Here is a 17,897-nt window from a genome sequence, read left to right on the forward strand (position 1 = left end):
ACCAAGGGGCTCAGCTTTGGTCTATTCACATCCTCCGGAGTCCCTGACACAGAACAATGCAACTGTAAATCCTCAGCAACTGCTAGCTGGTCGGAGGGAATGATATCTCCCCGTGTAAATTTTGCCCACCAGTCATTTTAGGTAATGGAAGAACCAATGATTGAGTTGGTGTCGTAAAGTGAAATTACTATGTCTAAACGCTGCTGCTTTCCATCTATCTCTTATTTAAGACTCTGTCGGCCTCAGTTTCCTCATCTATAACAAGAGGGTTGGCTGTCCGATTGGTAAGATCTCTCTTACCTCCCCAAACTCCAGGAGTCTAACGTTTGGCAAAACCATGTTGGAGAGAGCTGGGACCAGCCGTTAGGAATGGGCTAGAACGTGGTTGGGAGTTGCACACCTTCCAACCTCTGTGTGAAATCACACGCGTGGGTTGCTTTGATAATTATCCCTGGCGAGGGACTGTTGAGAAGTAACCTCAGGGATCCAGGCTAGTAGAGGGGACAGCTGCTGGGAGGAAGTGGGCGTGGCGATTTCCCCCCGACTTCCTTGTTTGGAGTAAACTTTGGCAGCATCTGACCGGCTTACATGTTTGCTTCCATCTGTTGATGTGCTTTTTGGGAGCTCTCCTGCCTGCCAGAGAAAACATCTAGAAGAAGCACGACGCCAGATCTTAGCCATTCCCTTGAGTCCCCAAACCCCACCAGCCCCCAGAGGGGGGAAGGCGAAGTTGAGATAGAAACCAGGCGTGCGCGCTGGCTTCAGCGCTCGAGGAGAGTAGGGTGGAAGGGATAGGGATTTCGGCATCCCCCTGAGCCCCGGTATACACGGGTATACACGCCCGGGCGGGCGCGAGTCGCCTCCCTGTCGCAGCGCTCCTCGCGTCCTACCTGGAACTTGGCACCGGGGATGGGGCAGTGGCGCCGCGCACTGACCGCGCCGCGCGCCTAGCGCCTCGGCTGCTTGGCGGCCCCCCGAACCCGCAGCCGGCGCACGGGGCGCACCGGGCTCGCGGCGGGCGGGCGGCGGGGCTGCGGGAGAGCGCGCCGCGCGGCTGGGGGAGGGGACGGGGCCGAGCGCGGGGCTGCGCGCTCCGCCGCGGGGAACCCCGGGACGCCGCCGGCCGAGCCATGACGGACGCCAGCAACAGGAAAGAGGGCTTCAAAAAATGCCGGAGCGCCACTTTCAGCATCGATGGCTACAGCTTCACCATCGGTGAGAACTTTCTGTCCTCCGTCCGACCCCTGGCTCGGGCAGACACCCTGGCCGGTGGCGGGGAGGGTCCTTTCTAACCGGGGGTGGAAGGCGGTCAGGGGTCGGGGCTGGGCCGCGGGGCGCCCGCGAGGGGAGCCCGGGGGAGGGGGGGAGCGGTGACAGTGGCCCGACGCGGGGCTGTCCCCGCAGCGCCCCTCCCGCCGCTCTGACCGGGCAGTCCGCTGAAAGCGGCTTTCAGGGTTACACCTTTCTGAACTGCTGTTTCCTCGCTGACATTTTAGTAACGCAAACTGGAGAGGAGGGATAGAGACGGGGATGGAGGCAAAGAGATGGAGAGGTGGAGCTGGAAATGCTGGGAGAGGGAAGTCAGAAAGAGACATGGGAGAACTGAGAGAGATACACAGAGACATTCATTGGAAACACCTAGACATCAGGTCAGAAACAGAGACAGAGATGCCAAGACAGAGACTAACAGAGAGAATGACAGAGTGGTGGAGATAGTGACAGAAACGAGATGCCGAAGTTGAGAGAGAAAGACACAGAGATAGAGTCAGAGGCAGATTGAACGATAGTTTTTACAAAAGTCGAAACAAGGAGAAAGGGACACAGAGAGAAAGGCAGGTGAGGGAAGTAGGGAGAAGAGAGAGAGAGAGAGAGAGAGAGAGAGAGAGAGAGAGAGAGAGAGAGAGAGAGAGAGTCAATCCAAGAAACCTAGAGACCGACCGGCACGGAATGCAGACAGGGAGAAATGTATCATGTTACTCAAATGTTTGAAAAAAATCTGTCCCCCGTCCTCCGGACCTCCTGTTTCCTTTCCTCCTCAAACCTTTTACCAAGTGGGGTACCAGAGGGATTATTAGAGGTAGCAGGACCACAGGGCTAACCCTTTGGAAGCTGAATTTGAAGAGATCAATTCTTGATGCTCCACTACTAGTTCTGTGCTGTGCACTGTTTTGAAACAATTGGTCAGAGATTGCCTCTTAATCTTCCCAGGAGGTGGGCAAAGCCAGGGAGGCTTCCTTTCTGGAACATCAGAGTTTGGAAAACAACAGGGCAAAGCCAGGTGCCAAGGTGCTCTATTTCTGTGTATGCTCAGGTCACTGTGGCTTTAAATCTGAATTTAACCCCCAAACCTTTGAATGTGAGGGATGTGTTAATTTGCTTTTTGTTGGGCTGCACCGGCTTGCCCTAGGAGCAGGAAGTTGCCTGGGGCAAGAAACCAGTGGAGAGGAATACATCTTTAGACCACTTTTGTTCCTTCTAATGAAGTAGCCCAAGATTTCTGGGGCATGGACTGAACACGTTGCTTCCAGAATTAAGTCTCAACTCCTTAGCCTGCTTCCCAAGGCTCTCCTTTACTGTCCAACTGTCACTTCAAATCTGTATCTCCTACATGCTTATTGTTTGCCCTTGCCCATGCCCCAGCCCTCTGAGCCTTTGCTCTGGCTATTTCCTCAGGCAGGAATGCTGTTTCCCTAACTCTGCTTTGAGAAATCTTGTCTCTCCTGCCTCTCACTTGCCACCTCCTGTGCTCTCCTTCCCCATCAGAACGAAGTTCTCCCTCTGCACTCCCTTAGCCTCCTAGTCTTTGTGAGAGCTCACACCCTGCCCTGAATCACTTATTTTGGACCTATGAAACTATGTCTAATTGATGTGTCTTTCACCCTCTGATGGTGATGGTGGCTGTTTGGGAGTTTTTGTAGAAATGAATTAAATGTTGCTGAGGTCAAAAGTGATTCATTAAAAGGCCATTGTCATGTTAATATTAGTTTTCTTGCATCTGGTAAGAATACGTCTAAAAGTGATTTTTAAAGTTTTACCTGGTAGTTCTCTGTGAGATCTTCTAAAAAGTGTGGCTTCTAAAACCCAGGTTTGTAGTGTCGTCCTGCCCCACCTAACTCCTGTCCTTTTGCTCCTGTCCTCACAGGAAGAAATGATTTGGCACTATGGTCTGCTAGTTAGGAGGGACCTCAAAAGTGAGCTGGTGAGAGAGCTGCTAGCTTATTTCAGATCTCTGGACATTTATTCAGTCATTCCTTTCCATCTGTCCTTCTTCCCTCCTTCCTTCAACAACGGCTTATTGAATTTTACTACATTAAAAGAGACAATTTAACACAATGCCTGCCATATGGTGCACATTCAATAAATGGCAATTGTTGTAATTATTCAAGGCCCTAAGCTAATATCACAGGGTAGTGTATGAAGATAAATCAGACTTAGAATCTGGTATTCAAGGAATTTGTATTCTTGAGGTGATGTCATATGTCCGTATATGTGACATATATGTACTAAGTGGAAACTAGTTAGTACCTTAAGAGACATTTTAGGCATTTTAGGCCAATATAGACATTTTAGAAAATACAGATAATCAAAAAGGAAGAGAATCACTTGTAATTGTTGGCTGTTTAGTGTCTTTTAATTTTTGCCACAATAATGAAGAAAGACAATCTTTGAGAATATCCATAAAGACTTAAAATTTTTTAAATATAATTTTTAAAGTTTATTATTTTGAGAGAGACAGAGACAGCATGAGCGAGGGAGGGGCAGGGATGGGGAGAGAGAGAGAATCCCAAGCAGTGTCTACACTGTCAGTGCAGAGCCCATGTGAGGCTCAGGCTACAAAGTCATGAGATCATGATCTGAGCTGAAACCAAGAGTTGGATGCTTAACGGACTGAGCCACCCAGGAGCCCCTGAGGACATCCATAAATACTTGTGAAGATACATTTCTAGAAGTATAGCTGCTTGGTCCAATTCTATGTATATTTCTAAAGATTTTAAAACACACTGATTGTTCAACTCACCTCTGGAAATACCAGTTTATGTTCCCACCAGCAGTTGGTCAAGCTGCTCATATTCTCCCATGAATCCAGACACTGTAATTTTAAAAAAAGTTGTTGGTTTGAGAAGTGGACAGAAGTATCTCAATTCCACGTGTTATTTTACTTCTTTTGTAAAATTGTCTTTTTATGTCCTTGGCCTATATGTTTTTTCTCTGGGTGATTTTATTATTTATTTTAACTTGCAGTTACTCTTAAGGTACAGTATATAATACATGTTAATTATACATATAACTAATATATTAATTATATTATTATTAATTACATAATATTATTATACATAATAATATTAATATACATAAATTAATATATTAATTATAAATAATATATAATTGTAACACAGTATGTTAATTATGTAACTTACAATTACTTGATATTAATCACATAATTATATAATTAATATATATCGGTAATATATATTATATATGCACATGAACATATATGTCCTGTGTGTGTTTATATATACAGCTATATACATATCCAGGTGACCTTGAACAATGCAGGTTTGAACTGCATTGGTCCACTTATATGCAGATTTTTTCCAGTAAATACAGTACAATACTGTTAAATGCATTTTTCCTTTTTTTATGATTTTCCTAATAACATTTCTTTTCTCTAGCTTACTTTATTGTAAGAATCTAGTATATTGCACATATAACATACAAAATATGTGTTAATCAACATTTATATTATCAATATAGCTTCCAGTCAACAGCAGGCTATTAGTAGTTAAGTTTTTAGGGAATCTAAGTTATATGTGGATTTTCAGTTGTGTGAGGCATTGGTGTCCCTAACCCCCATATATTCAAGGGCACCTCTCTCTTGCTGTCTTTCTGTCTCTCTCCCTCTCTCTATATATGTAGTTTGCAAGTGCTGACTGTCATGTATATTAACAATATTTCTTCCAAGTAGGAGGACTCATATTCCTACAACATCAGTATGTGGCGGTTAAGACTTACTTTGAAACATAGAGACATCTTGCAGTCCTCACCCATTGTTACCAATGTTAGGGAGAAAAAATTTTCTCTATCTTTGAAGGCTCTTCTAATTGAACTAAATCAAACTGACATGAGACAGATGAGGAGAAGAAAATTAAACTTAATTATGTACATACTGGGAATCCACACAGACATGAGATTCCAAAGACAGACAGACAAAACGAGGTATATATGCCATCCTGAACTAAGGAGAAGGACATGGGGGTCCTTTCCTTCAAAGGGAAGGAAAGCAATTGACAGGAAGATGAAAAAAAGTAAATGTTTAGTAAACAAATGTTTGCTGGGCCATTCAGAATCAATGAGGCATAGAGAGCAATTTTAACAAACAGACTTCGTTAGGCTCCTCTCTGTCTACCACCCCTAGTTCTTATCAATACTGTAGTTATCTCTGTTGATGGCTCTCTTCCTGGAGCAGATCCTCTAACTTTTAGGCAGTTAGGGGGAAGGTCAAAGTTTCTAAGTCTTTGGGCCTTGATTGTTTTCAGCTCAAAATAATCTGCATGCCAAAGTAACACATTTTGGGGCAACATGCCCTTAGCCCCTACACCAGCTACTTACATGGTTTCTGCAGGGCAGAGTAGGTAGACAGTCCCTCTCTTACCATGTGAGAGAAGAATCCTCATGAGATCCTGGTCCCTCCTAGATTGCTCCTTTTCTCAAGTGACTGACATTGTCAATAGGAACTACCTCCTGTTGTAGTCTAGATTAACAAATGCAAAATTTCTAGGTCAAAGGACTTTACTAAAGGAATTCATGTTATGGTACTGGTGATTCAAGAGATTTTTTTTTAATATTTATTTTTGAGAGAGAGAGAGAGAGAGAGAGAGAGAGAGAAAGCGAGAAAGCATGTGTGAGCAGGGGTGGGGCAGAGAGAGAGGGAGATTGAGAGAATCCCAAGCAGGCTCCATGCTCACTATGGAGCCCGACGCTCATACTCATGGCCTTGAGATCATGACCTGAGCTGAAATCAAGAGTCAGACGCTTAACTGACTGACCCACCCAGGCACCCGAAGACATTCTTTTTTTTTAAACATTTTTTTTTTTCAACGTTTATTTATTTTGGGGACAGAGAGAGACAGATCATGAACGGGGGAGGGGCAGAGAGAGAGGGAGACACAGAATCGGAAACAGGCTCCAGGCTCCGAGCCATCAGCCCAGAGCCCGACGCGGGGCTCGAACTCACGGACAGCGAGATCGTGACCTGGCTGAAGTCGGACGCTTAACCGACTGCGCCACCCAGGCGCCCCTGAAGACATTCTTAATAGGGGAAGCGGATGAGGTCATGGAGGTCTTGGGAGTTTTGCAGGAGGGGATATGTGACCCACCCTGCGTCAAGGTCAAGAATAAAGTTTGTTTGGAGGCTCCTGAAAAAACTCTCTGTTGAATGGACATTTCTGAACTAAGGAGAGACATCCACTTCTGGTTCAGATTGGCAGGGAGAAGCCTTCAGCAATGCTTTTCCACAGGGGTGATACACCCCAGAGGCTGTTTGGACATACATGGTGCACTTTTGGTAGTTGCATGGTAGAGGGCTGTGGACAGGCTCTAAGACAGTGAGCAAAGCCCAGAGGAATTAAATTTTCTGCAGAGTAAGTAAGGTACAGTCCTGCACAATGAGGAATTTTCCTAAACACCAGTAACATCCCTATGGAGAAAAACTGTGAGGGTTCCCTCTTCCATGGAAGCCTGAGGCTCCTAAAGGAGCCTATGCCCTGGCTTCAGGGACTTTGGGATATGGATGGTCAAGGCTGACTGAGAACAAGTGCCGCCACATGTCATGTGTAGCTGTGCGGTTTGGACCAGGCTCTGAACTAGGTGCTTTACTCAGCTCATTTGATCACCTTTCCAATTCTGAAAGTTATCTGTTATGACCCCGACTTTAGGAGAAGAAACTCCTAAGACTCTGAAAGGGAATGATTTGCTGAAAGTCACAAGCCAGGAAATAGTAGAGTGGGGTTCAAACCACATCTGCTCTGACCTGTCAGCCCACGGTTTGCCTCACACCATGCTGCCTCCCACTGTGTACTTTATTTCTGCCTGAGCCTGAGAACCCATCCATCATCCTGATGAAGACAGGCCAGGGAGTTTGCCAGGTCTGTTGGGCCAGCACAGGCTGGGGCAGAACCACAAAGCGTTGGAGCATTGTCACAGGTGAGACTGGACTGCTCCTGGGAGGAGTATCAGGTTTGAAGAAACAAGGTCCGTTAGTCTGCTTCCCACCAGGGCTGCCTCATCAGTCTGATCACTCTCCATATCCCAAGGCAAATGATTTTGTGTCCTCTTTACATAATTTTCTCAGGTCATGAAGTCAGGTATGTGGTCAAGAGGTCTTGGAAATAAGACGATGAAGGTGAACATGTGCCGTATCAGAAAGCACTGACTGTCATCCAGCATTTGTGATTTGCGTGTTCCATCCCTAGGAAACCATTGAATTTTAGTATTGAATGATTAGTATTAACTGAAGGCCATATGTTGAAGTTCAAGTGTTATTGGACTCTGGTCAGGTACTTTGTGAACTAGCATTTGAATATGGAACAAATGGATTTGGAGGGAGTTGCAGTATTCTTGTTTTCCAGAACTTTCCTTGTCTTCTGGGGCTTGGATACCTATTTGGGTTTGTGTTAAGTGCATTCACAGATTTTTACTTTCTCCACAAGGCTGCCTGAAATATAAATACACAACCTTACCCCCAAAATGAAATATGTTTGCAAAAAAGAAAAACAACTTTTTTTTTTCAAAACACCTGAGTGGGCCTCACTTGATCTCTTTTGGTACTCCTCACTACTTATTCTACAGATGAGAAAATGGGGCTCCAGGAGGGCTCTCACTTCCCTTCTCCCCTCAGTGATGACCTCTAGGGTGTCAGAAGGAAATGGGTGAAGCCATGGACTGGGAGGATGTGAAATGGTGGGGTGCATGGCAAAGAAGCTGCTTCCTTCAAAAATGAAAGTGGTAGTGTGGAAAATTCTAGGCCTGTACAGAAGTGGTGTTGCTAACAGAGGGATGCGTTTCCTGTAGCAACTGCCACTATCTCCTTCACCCTATGTTTCTCTCTGCGGGGTTGTCCCAGAGGAGGAAACACAAGGGGCCCCTAGACAGTAGAGGCCCAGGGGGCTGGGAGTGAGGGTTCCCTGCCACACCCTTGGATTGCAGGAGCTGGGAACCCAAGCTAAGTAGAGGAGGTCTGCTGGTGGATGCTCCTGTCACAGAGCAGGGCTCAGTGGTAAACTAGGCCAGGATGACTTGGCTGCAGGCACCGGGGGTGGGGTCCACTCTCCAGCCCAGGTATAGAAGCCCCTGGTCTCCCTTGGTGCATATGGCTCAGAACTTTCTCAGTCCAGTCTGGTCTCAGTGCTCTCTTGGCTAAGTGTCCTGTCTGCCTTCTGTCAGCCTGCTTGTCTGTCTGGGTGGAGGCAAGACCTTTCGACATTGCCTACTTGGTTGGGAGTGATGTTAGGGAGCAAAGAACTGAATAAGGACCCAAGGCAAAATATTCTGCAGCCACCTCCCAGTACCCACAGACCTAATCCCCTCCTCCTCCTATCTCTGAGAAGACTGGAAAGAGTGAGGTGAAGCAGTGTGTGGAACGAGGGGGTCACGCCACCCAGGGCTTGCTATCTCTGCTCCGGTACCCATCTCCCCGACCCCATTCTGCATTTTGGGAAAATCACTTTCTGAGCCTCAGTTTCCTCATATGTGAAATGGGGAGTATGAGTCTTATTTATGCAGCTGTGGTGAGGATCAGGTGAAGTTATGCATGAAAAAATTGCTTTAACTCTAAAATGCCATTAAAATGCTTCTTATTATTAGGGAAGACTTCATACTGGTTAAAACTTGTGCCCCCTCTTCACAGCACTTGCACTTCAACAAAGGGAAGCTGTATCTTTAGCTTGAGGAATGAGGCTCTCCCAGTGGGGTTCTGATTGTCAGCCAGCTACTGGAGCACAGTTTTAGGGATATGTGTCAGCAGAGAGATTGCATTTGTGGTAAGAAACCCTGGGCTTTGGAGTCACGCAAGGGCTTATTGTGCTGGCCAGGCAAGTCAGCTAGCCTCTCTGAGCTTTGATTTCCTTCTCAGGACAAAGGGGGTAATACCACCTTCTTTGTGGGTAAGCCACAGCCTGAGGAGTGAAGTGCCACGCATAGCACCTGGCTGTCACACTGTGCCTCTTTTGCTCGGAGTGCCTTCCCTTCACCTGAAATCATGCCGTGACTAGAGCTGGCTCTGGCTGGGAGTGGGTGAGGGTTGGTGGCGTGATCCTGAGGGTTTGTGGGTATGCTCTGGAGCAGGCTCAGAGGTGGATCACTGTTGGCCTGTGCCGGTGTGGGGTGGTGGCCCCCAGAAAGCCCTGTACAACTGTGCTGGCCCCTGACACCAGATAGGAACAAGAGCAAAGTGTGCACTGGGCACTCTTCTGCCATCCATGGACTGATGTCCCTCCCTGGGCCACACAGTGTACCTGGAATGTCTACCCAGCCTCCACTGACCTGGCAGAATCCACGTGGGGCTATGGAGAAGTTGGAGTAGTTCCAGAATTTCAGGAATGACCTTCTGAGCCAGGCTTATGAGTCCGTCCTGGGACATAGGGAGAAAAAGGGGATCAGCATGGTTAAATTGGACTCAGTAGAGTTCAGAATATAACAAGCTCTGGAGTGAGACACTTGGGGTTCATTTTCCGAACCCCATCTTCCTTTTGTTGTAATTTTGGAGAGGTGACATCACATGGCTAAGCTATAAGTGGACATAATAAGTAGTATCTACCTTGCTGAGTTGGGAAGTTAAATGAGATAAAATGCAAGTGGAGTTCCTAGGCATTGCCTCAGTCCATTCGGGGTGCTGTAACAGAATACCACAGACCAGGTGGCTTAAACAAGAGGGACTTATTTTTCACGGTTCTGAAGGCTGGGAAGGCACTAGCAGATTTGGTGTCTGGTGAGGGCCTGCTTCCTGCTTCATAGATGGCCATTTTCTCACTGTTTCCTCGTGTGACAGAAATATTGAGGGACCTCTCTAGGGTCTCTTTTAAAACGGTGCTAATCCTATTTATGAGGGCTCCATCCTCATGGCCTAGTTACCTCCCAAAGGCCCCACCTCCTAATATCATCACATTGGGGATTAGGGCTCAACGTATGAATTTTGGGGAGACAAACATTTAGTCTACAGCACCACAATCATTGGAAGATAATAAACATTTGCTGACTATAGCACTGAACTAGGCACTGTGGAAAGGCAGGGGAACCATGGTGGGCAGGGGGAGAAATGCACAGTATGTTGGAAAACACATAGTGGACTCAGAATTGAGGGTTGGGGTTCATTTCTTGCTAACTTGCTCTTTAATGCTCATCAAGTCAGTTAACATAGACATCACAGTTTCTCCATTTGCAAATGAACTGGTTGGTTAAGGATATCTCTGTAGTTCCTGCCTCTTGGGAAGGAGGTGAGCTTTGAGTCCTAAAGGCCACCATAGCTTTCGCAGAGTGGGAAGGCACTGGGGAATGGCTAAATGAGATGCACTGGGATTTCTGGTGAAGGATGCCTTGCAGAGTTCAGAGCAAAGCAGAGGTAAATTGGATGTAGGACTAGTGAAGAGTTGAAACTATTCTTGGAGTAAGTAGCCTAGATTGTGTGTATATAATTGTATATGATAATTCTCACTCATAGTGAGTTTGATAATCACTGAGCTAGACTCAAGGAAGGAACCAAAGGCAAGTGGCTGTGTAGCTGACTGGACCTTCCAGCCATTTCTCCTTTATGAGATCAAATCCTAGTGGGACATGGGTGGAGATTTCCAGGTGTTTGTCAGCAGGGTTGGGTCCATTCTGGTGGTATAGGAAGTCTTTATGGTTTTAATTCATGTTCCTAGATTTGCTTGTTATGAACAATAAATGTGTAATAGATAATATTTATGGGGGCACCTTGCATGGGTTCTGCCTAATAAATGCTTGCTGAATTTGAGAGGCAGTCTATATAGAGGTTGAGAACATGGATTCTGGAACTTGACTACCTTGGTTTGAATTTTGACTTCACAGTTTATTAGCTGTGTGATCTTGGACAAGTTACTTATCCTTTCTGTATCTCAGTGGGCTCATCTGTTAAATGAAGATCATCATATTACCTGTCTCTTGGGTTGTCGGAGGATTAAAAGAGTTAATGTATATCAAGCACTCTGAACAGCATGTGGTACATAGTTAAGTTCTGTGTGAATGTTTGTTATAATAGTATTTTTGTGTTATTATTATATATATCCATATATATATATCCATAATATATCCATAATGGTGACATATTTCTAAAATAACATTGTTATCATGAAGATAATAGTAATAAGCAACTCTGAGTCCTGCTTGATCAAATACTTGTATATACTGTTCTTTGAAAAGCTGTAATTATGACCTTAGTCTTCCACTTTCTGTTGTTCAAAATTGGCATTTCCTGCAAAAGACATTCACTTTTGTGTCCTTGGGCATTGGTGTCCTGATGCTGTACAGTTATTTGCGATGAATCCATGGAGGGCCTACAAATGTTCCCATCTTTTCAACTAGTTTATCATCTTTAGGATTTAATGTGTCACTTATGATGGCTTTGCAAAGTGAGTCCCTAATGTCCAGGCCCCTTTTTAGGTGGCTAGCTCTCCCAGGCCAGGATGGTAGGTGGAAAGGAAAGCGATGCAGGAGATGTGGGCACTAGGCCCAGTGCCAGCCTGTCCTGTCCCTGTGACTGTGGAAAAGAATCTGTTTGAATCTCATGTTCCTTATTTGTACATGGGATAACAATTTCTTCTTTGTTGTGTTGGGAGAGTTCAATAGGATGAGGAATGTAAGAAACTAGCTCACTCTAGGTGCCCAATAATTGGTAGCTGTTGGTTGTGATGATGGAGAGGCTCTGCAATCAGGGAGTGGGCAAGTCTCCCAGGCCCACAGCTGCTTCCCTGGATGGGGCTCACCAGCCTGCCCCCTGGCTGCCTCCCACAGACCCCTACCAGCCACTTATGTTGAGTGCTGGCAGGGCTGCAAGGCTGTCTTTGTTTTAGTATAGGATTTTCAACCAGGCCGGTATCTGGAGTGCCTGCCTTACCCCAGCCGAGTTCTTCCAGCAGGGTCTGGGTAATTGGTGCCAGCTACTCTGGGGAGAGCTGGTTGGCACTTCCTGTGCTGTTTGGCAGGCAGGCTCTGGAGTGTGGTGGGAGCTTGGCCTGAGAATCAGGCCTTCCCCAAGGAGCCCTGGGAAAGGGGGGCTTGGAAGCAGAGTTACTGGAAGTTGGTTTATATTTATGGGAGCACAGTATCTGCTGGACAAAGGTCCAAACCACTCAAAATTCCATCTAGGAGTATCAATCCTTACTGGCTCCTGTGGAGGTTTGTTTCTCTGGGAGGAAGTCATATTAATTGATTTGCTTTATCTTTCTGCTTCTTCAGACAGTGTGCTTTCTCTCTTGGTGATGGCATAGAGTATCTCAGGTGTGATTCCATGAGCTTCGAGAAGAAAACAAGAGAAGGATCAGCTATCCTAGACTTGTGTCACTAGTAACTACCAGCATTTGTCTAGCATTTAATAAAGGACCTTTAAGGTGGTCTCATCTGGCTTTTATAAGTGGGGTTGCAAATGGAGCAGTTCCTGATGAGTGAGGGTTTCAGTGCCGGTCTTCAGAGTCCAGGTCCAGCGCTTTTTTCCTGTTTTGTTATTTTTTGGGTTGGAATGCTATGTTGGACCTGCTGAATTATATATTTTATTCATCAGACATTTTGACTATTGGAGATGATCATCTCAAAGACTCATTGTAGTGTATAAGGTAGGAAGAATATCCCTTCTTTTGGACAAATCAGAAGTTGAATTGATGATCTCTGATGTTCATTCACTATTTATGAGGTGTCTGACTACTCTACCTTTCTGAACCTTGTAAAGTAAGAATAATAATATCTGTGTATAAATATGACATTTATAAAATGTTGGCCCAGTAATGATACCATCCCAAGTGTTTATAAATCTTAGTTACTTTGCCTTCCCTTTTCTTCTTCCTTGTTCATGCCAAACCTGAAGGTATTTTGGCTGACTTAAATGCTGACCCTGTAGTCATAAAGTATGGCTCATTGTGTCTAGGGACTCATCTTTCTTAAACAGTTGGAAGTTACTTTACATTTTCAAATTTTGATAAGTTAGTAAGCACTGAAGGGGAATCCAACATCTCTTAAAGAGGGAGCCAGCAGGACTTTGTGCTGAAGCAGGTCCCCAACATTTGCTGGGCCCCAGGGAAACCCAACCTTCCAAGATGCCTTTTCTTCCTTTCTCATCTGGGTCATTCATGAGGCCAACTATTTAAGACAGTGAAAAAAAGTTTAAAAGATGTAGAATTTAGGCCACTTTTGTAAGACTCTCAGCCTAGTCTTAGTGATGATTTCAAGGAGGCTGTTTTTTGGGGGGTGATTATACAGTTATTGTGCAAGTTATTGCCCCTGTGTTGATGATGATAAAAACAAGGTTTTACTATTTGTGAAATACTTTCCCAAGTATCAACTCATTTGATTTACCAGTAACCCTGCAGGAAAACTATGAGCAGCTCCATTTTGCAGGTGGAGAAACTGGGGCTTCAAGAAGTCCGAATGACTTGTTTCAGAACAAGTGATTCAAATCCAGTTTCTTCATTTCAGAAAGCTCAGGCACCTGAAGCAGTAATTTGAGAACCACTTTTCCTGTGTCCCCATTCTCCATCTCATCTAAGTAGCCATCAACTCCTGTTGATTTTCTTCTCTAAAGTTTTTCCTACTCATTTTCCCCACCCCTACCTCCCCTGCAGTAGTTCATACCCTCTTCTTCTCTCACTGAGTCATTGCAATATTTCCAAGTGGTCTCCCTACCTCCCAACTGGCCTCCCTCCACACTCTTCTCAATACAGCAAATAGAATACTCTTTTGGAACATACAACTGATCTCTCTGCCCTCTAGTTTAAAACTGTCCAGTAGCAGACTTCTGGGGAAGATGGCAGGACTTCTGGGGAGGATGACAGAGTAGGAAGATCCTAACCTCACTTGTCCCATGGATACAATTAGAAAACACCCACATCAATGTAAATAACCCAGAAAATGACCCAAAGACTGACAGAGAAGACTCTCCACAGCTAAATGTAGAGAAAAGCCACATCAAAGCATACCCAGTTAGGAGGTGAATGGACCCATGGAGAGCGTCCATAGGAGGGAGAGGTGCTGTAGATGCAAAGAGAGGAGGGAAACAGACCCTCACATCAGGCACCCCAGACATGGGGAACTAGCATGGGGAAGATGAATCTCTTCATCACATTTAACTTTGAAAACCAGAAGGGCCAAATTTTGTGAATTCCTATAATCAGCTGGGCTTAAAACCTAGAACTTTAAAAATCAGTGGGCTTGGCTCTTGGAGAGCTGGGAGGGGGATGGACAACTGAGTCCCTGCCCTTAAAGAGACAGCACAACAGTCCTGTGGAGATACATCATAGAAGCCCCAGATTGAAAAGCACCTGGGGTTTATGGGAGGGCGATTTGTTTCCTAATCTCAGAGCATGTGTTGGAGGGACAGGGATCATTTGGAGACTCCTCCAGGAACAAAGCACCTGGTGGGCACTGTTTTGCTTTTTTGCCCTCCAGCATAGACACATAGACACCTAGACACCTGTGGGAACCAGCATGATGCCAAAACTCACTACCTAACTTGCTAATACTGCTTGCTGTGCCCCTGTGTGCTTCTGTGGATCTACCTCCTCCAACTCCCTACCTTCTGGGCCTTTCTGGCACGTGCACCTTGCCTCCATGCTCTCCTGAGGACTGATTCCCTTCAGCCCTGTGGCAGGAGTTTTCTGAAACAGCTCCAGGTCTCCTCCAACAATAGACCTGTGCAGACCTAACTAACACTGTGTGCCCTGCCCCTGTGTTCTCCTGCTGTCCTTCCCCCTCCAATATGCTCTTGACTGGAGCCCATCCAAAGTGGTGCCACAAGCCTAGCAGTGTGTAAGCAGTTCTGACAGGGCCTGGTACCACTCCAAAGTGACTCCTGCCCTGAGGAGGTAACCACACACACCAGCTCAATTTCAGCCTTATCAGTGGGCTGGAGGAAGACATCTGATCTGATTGTAGGCACCACCCCAAAATGAAGACTTCTCAAGAGATAACATGGAAAGCCTACATGGAAAACTACATGTCTTGTAGTTCAGTGCTACTGACAGATGCCTGGTCTGCCTCAAGTCAAGCCCAAGGCAGCCCCAGACTGGCCCATTAGCAATACAGGGACCAAACCCTGTCCACAATAGGCAGAAGGCCATTGCAATCAACTGGACTAAAAGCAAATGCAACTCAGCCACAACAGTAGGGAGCACACAATACACATAAGAGACATCCCTGAAGCACCAGGTTCTGGTGAACAGGGGATGTTACACCTCAAGGCACTACAAAACCTCTTTTTCATAAGGCCACTACTTTAAGAGCAGGAGAGGTAGCTAACTTTCCTAACAGAAACAGACACAGAGAGTTAAACAAAATGAAGAGACAGAGGAATGTGTCCCAAAGGAAAGAACAGGACACAATCACAGCAAGAGAGCTAAATGGAATGGAAGATAAGTAACATGCCTGATAGTGAATTTAAAGTAATGGTCATAAAGATACTCATTGGACTTGAGAAGAGTAGGGGGCTTCAGTGAGACCCTTGACAAAGAGATAGAAAACATAAAAAAGAACCCAAGATGAAGAACTCAATAACTGAAATTAAAAATACACTACATGGAATAAGCAGTAGAGTAGAGGAAGCAGAAGAATGGAACAGGGACCTGGAGGACAGAGTAATGGAAAAACAATCAAGCTAAACAGGAGAGAGAAAAAATAATAATAAAAACTTAAAATAGACTTAAGGAACTTAGTGACACCATCAAGTGTAATAAGATTCACATTATGGGTATCCTAGAAGGAGAAGAAAGAGAAAAGGGGGCAGAAAATATATTTGAATAAATAATAACTGAAAACTTCATGAGTCTGGGGAAAAAAACAGAAATCCAGATCCAGGAGGCACAGAGAGCCCCCAGCAAAATCAACCCAAGGAGGTTCACACCAAGACAAAAAGTAGTGACAGAAAACTTTAAAAGCAGAAAGAGAAAAGACAACAGTTACTTACAAGGGAAACCTCATAAGGCTATCAGGGGATTTTTCAGTAGAAACACTGCACACCAGAAGGGAGCAGCATGATATATTCAAAATGCTGAAAGAAAAAACCTGCAGCCAAGAATACTCTATCCAGCAAGGCTATCATTCAGAATAGAATGAGAGATAAAGACTTTCCTAGACAAACAAAAGTTAAAGGGACTCATGACCACTAAACCAACCCTATAAGAAATGTTAAAAAGGACTTTTTGAATGTAAAGACCATAAATAGGAGTAAGAAAAGTAGAAAGCTCAAAAGCAGTAAAATCAAGTATATCTATAAATATCAGTCCAGGGATTCACAAAATACAAGGATATAAAGTATGACACCATATATCTAAAACTGGGCAGGGGGAGAAGAAGAGAAAGAATGGGTTCAGAGGGATGCCTGGGTGGCTCAGTTGGTTAAGGATCCAGCTCTTGGTTTCAGCTCAGGTCATGATCTCACTGCTTTGTGGGTTTGAATCCTGCTTTGGTCTCTGAGCTGGCAGTGTGGAGCCTGCTTGGGATTCTCTGTCTCTCCCTCTCTCTCTGCCTGTCCCCTACTCATGTTGTCTCTGTCTCTCTCAAAATAAGTAAATCAACTTTTTTTTTTAAATAAAAGAATGGGTTCAGGGGTGCTTGGGTAGGTCAGTTGGTTAAGTGTCTGACTCTTGATTTTGGCTCAGGCTATGATCTCACAGTTTGTGAGTTCAAGCCCCATATCAGGCTCTTTGCTGTCAGAACCTGCTTGGGATTCTCTGTCTCCCTCTCTCTGTGCACCTCCCCTGCTCTCTCTCTCTCAAAAATTAATAAATGAACGTTAAAATGAAGAATGTGTTCAAATTTAAGCAGGCCATCAACTTAATATAGACTGCTAAAATCATAAGATGTTATAAATAAACTGGTAATTGCAAATCCAAAGCCAGTAATAGGCAAAAATAAAAAAAGAAAGGAAGCTAAGTGTATCACTGAAGAAAGCCAACAAACCATGAGAGATAGAGCAAGAGAAGGAAGTAACAGAGAACTACAAAATCCACCATAAAACAGGTAACAAAATGGCAATAAAAACATACCTATCAATAATTACTTTGAATGTAAATGGACTAAATGGTCCAATCAAAAGACATCGATTTATGGACTGTTTCCTTTGCTGTACAGAAGCTTTTTATCTTGATGAAGTCCCAATAGTTCATGTTTGCTTTTGTTTCCCTTGCCTTTGGCAATGTGTTTAGTAAGAAGTTGCTCCAGCTGAGATCAACTAACTAAAATTTAAATTAAAAAAAGTTCATTAAAAAAAAGAAACGGACATAGAGTGAGGGGATGGAGAAAAAAACCCAAAAAAACAAGACCCAATTATATGCTGCCTACTAGAGAGTCATTTCAGACCTAAAGGCACATGCGGATTGAAAGTGAAGGGGCAGTAAAGCATTTATTCATGCAAATGGAAGTGAAAAAAAAGCCAGAGTAGCAATATTTATATCAGGCAAAATAGAATTCAAGATAAAAACTGAAACAAGAGATTAAGAAGGGCCCTATATATTCATAAAAGGAACAATCTGACAAGGAGATGTAACAATTGTAGATATTTATGCACTGAACTATGGGAGCACCCAAATACATAATGCAGCTATTAACGAACATCAAGGAAGTAACAGATAGCAATACAATAATAATAGGAGACTTTACAGCTCCATCTATCAATGGATAGG

General features: G+C 44.6%; 1 protein-coding gene across 6 annotated transcripts in view; it reads left to right on the plus strand.

Annotated features, from left to right (window-relative positions):
* The first annotated feature begins 580 nt into the window (after positions 1-580).
* The window catches only part of PDE1C (phosphodiesterase 1C), a 513,888-nt gene continuing 496,571 nt past the window's right edge, over positions 581-17,897 (plus strand). For 4 of the 6 annotated variants that reach the window (XM_025929475.2, XM_086693124.1, XM_086693119.1 and 1 more), the window contains exon 1: positions 582-1,215. In XM_025929475.2, the coding sequence (XP_025785260.1) occupies positions 1,131-1,215 (85 nt within the window). In that variant the 5' untranslated portion in view covers positions 582-1,130. Of the gene's footprint in view, positions 1,216-17,897 lie in introns of all 6 variants that reach the window. The other 2 variants (XM_086693111.1, XM_086693144.1) reach the window with 2 other exon arrangements.

This window comes from Puma concolor, chromosome A2 (genome assembly GCF_028749965.1).
Source record: "Puma concolor isolate L17-30 chromosome A2, mPumCon1.1.hap2, whole genome shotgun sequence".
NCBI classification, from domain to species: Eukaryota; Metazoa; Chordata; class Mammalia; order Carnivora; family Felidae; genus Puma; species Puma concolor.